General features: G+C 36.9%; 1 protein-coding gene across 1 annotated transcript in view; it reads left to right on the plus strand.

The window, feature by feature from the left end:
* LOC117176826 (basement membrane-specific heparan sulfate proteoglycan core protein-like) overlaps nucleotides 1-2,833 on the plus strand; it is a 642,506-nt gene that overhangs the window by 564,397 nt on the left and 75,276 nt on the right. The window contains exon 42 of the mRNA XM_033367162.1: nucleotides 589-1,146. Within this exon, the coding sequence (XP_033223053.1) occupies nucleotides 589-1,146 (558 nt within the window). The remainder of the gene's footprint in view (nucleotides 1-588; nucleotides 1,147-2,833) is intronic.

Consider the following 2,833-nt stretch of genomic DNA (forward strand, 5'->3'; position numbering starts at 1 on the left):
CCGTTGCTAAGGCAGGGGCAGATGTGCCATGAACTGAGTCCAACTCATTTTTTATCTCATATGGAGTTAAACCCTTTAAATGAAAATGTTTGATTACCGCTTGTTTGATTAACAAATGTTATAGAGCGTCTGTGATCAGTTTGTTCCAAAACAATTCCATATCGACTGCTACAGAACAGTGCTGTCACATAGTTATAGAACAGTTTTGTAACAATTTTGCCACAGTGTTCTAGAACACTGTCACCTTTTTTCTCTAGAACAGTTCGTTCGCAATTTTGTCAGTGTTCTAGAACTCTGTTAACTTTTTGTTCTAGAACAGTTCTGTCACCATCTTGCAACAACTGTTATAGAATACAGTTCCTTTTTTGATCTGGAACAGTTACAGAACGTGTTTGCTGGGTGTATTTCAAGGTGTGTCAAGTTATACCAGAAAAAGGGTTCTCCGAACTGGGATTTTTTTTGAGGATTCTTAAATTTCCTCCCAGTTTCCCGTCGAAAAAAATTAATAGATCTTGAAAAAGAGGGAGCCCAGACTTCCGGATAATGAAATTAGCGTGATAAATTCTTAAACGGAATATTTTTTTTCAGAAAATCAAGAATTGCCCACCATCTCATCACAGAGAATTACCCTCAATCCTACAGAATGGGTCGGAAACAGTGGAGACACAGTTCAGATAACATGCTCAGCAGCCAAATCCAGCCGACTAACATGGAGCCGTTCGGGAAATGTGCCACTTCCGTATGCATCATCCCAACAAAGTGGAGTCCTGACAATTCGAAATCCATCACCTAAAGACTCTGGAATTTACATCTGCACGGCTATCAGTTACGAGGGATTGGAAACCAACGAAACAGCCAAAATCAAAATCGTCCCAAGACCGCAGGTGCCAAGTCTGAAGATCCAGCCCGAAAGACAAACGGTGTCTCAAGGAACGAGTGCAGAAATCAGATGCATTGTTTCTGGAGAGTCTGGAATGAATTACAAGTGGTCCAAACACGGAGAAACTTCTGTCGGCCCCAACGCTCAAGAATTCGGCAATACATTGAAGTTCTACAATATTCAAGTCCAGGATCGAGGAATTTATATTTGTCGCGCCAGCAATTCGAGAACTAGTTACGAAGCAAGTGCGATGATTGAAGTTGAACGTAAGTAAAAAAAATTATTTTGTGACTAGGAATTTAAAAAATTGAAAAAAAAAATCTGTCCAAGTTTTATTTTAACAGTTTTTTAAAAATAATTTAATTGTTATCGTGAATTAGATGCCATTAAAATTAGAAGTGTCTGAAATAGAAGATTCTGGATAACCTACTTCTTTATTTGATCCACTGTGAATATAAATTAATGATTTTTAAAATTGAACTCTAAGGATTCAAAAGTGATTAACTGATTGTACGTGACGATTCGAAATAAGTTCAAAATTCAAGGATTTCCAGATTTAAACTTTATAAACTACTCAAAATTTTAAATAATTTCACAATAATATTCATCATTAAAGGCTTTTATTCAATTTCAAACATTGTTTTAGATTGCGATTTGAAAATGAAAAATTTGAAACTTTTTAATTAAGAAAAAGAGCCATGCTTAATATTTATTAATATTTGAGTGTTCATTTCAAATCAGTAATATAAATCAAAAATTCAAAACTAAAAAAAAATATATATAGAGCACTTAAAAGAATTTGAAGCATTTATTGTTTAATCGTTAAGAGCACACTTCCGTAAAATTACATAAAGAGCATACTGGGTGTTATGCACCCAAGGGTATTTAAATGTGTGCTGTGTCGACGGTATTGGATAGTTTTTTCACAAGAAAATAAATTAATGGTGTTTAATCTATCTAGTTTAAGGAGAACAAGTTTCATAGCAGTTTTTGATATTTAAAGTAGTTGAATAAAATCTTTTTTAAGGAAAAAAGTTAATAAATTACTTCTTTCTCTCCAAAATTCACAACTTTTTAAGTTTTTGATATTTTTACTTAAAATTTCACTTGCTTACTTCCGAGATACGGCGCATCAAAAATAAAATTAGTCTTATAGTGTTCGTTCCAAAGAAGGTATTTATTCTAAAAAATGAATGCTTCAATTCAATGGAAAATGAAACAACGTACTTTGTGTGATTAAACGATTTTATTGATCTTAAACTGCGTAGAAAAACTATAAAAATCAAAATTATGTGAAAATGATATAGCAAAATAGGTTTTCATGTCATTTGTTAATCTGGCGCCATATGTTCCATTTTCTTGAATTTGGTACGTTTTGTTAAAGCGCAAAGAACTGGCTGGGTGTTAAACACCCAGTATGCCTTTTAAGGTTCATTTGATTCCGCTAGAATCAAACCGAAGGGCCTATGACAACGCCACCGAACGCGTCCTCGAGTTGCGGATAGAGGGTCCCTGTACCAAGGGTTTCTGCTGAATATGGTTATAAAAATAAATAGGCAGTCACGGACAATTGTCCAGTGGTGGTCCCGAAGGAATTAACCCCCAAGCGGAGGTGTGAAAACCGTGCCGAAAGCTGAATGGCACCTGAGTGAGGTGTCTAGAACGGTGACTCTGGGATACCGGGCGACCTCTCAGAGTACGCAGTCTTATCCTTGCATGCGGGGCTCTACAAGGATGGACGAATCCCTTTCCCTAGCTTCTCGTGGGAACAACAATGACAACACCAAACATAGTTGTAGCAAGTGCGGTTCAAAACAACAGAACGCGCAGGGCTCCCGACAATGGATCGGTCAACAATGCCGACCAATCTAGAGCTGGGGGAGCCAATGAAAATGGATTCAATGCGATGGATCGGCGGTATCTCGCGACCTTTGGGTGGACGGAGCAACTGAA

The sequence above is a fragment of the Belonocnema kinseyi genome, chromosome 7, assembly GCF_010883055.1.
Source record: "Belonocnema kinseyi isolate 2016_QV_RU_SX_M_011 chromosome 7, B_treatae_v1, whole genome shotgun sequence".
Classification (NCBI taxonomy): Eukaryota; Metazoa; Arthropoda; class Insecta; order Hymenoptera; family Cynipidae; genus Belonocnema; species Belonocnema kinseyi.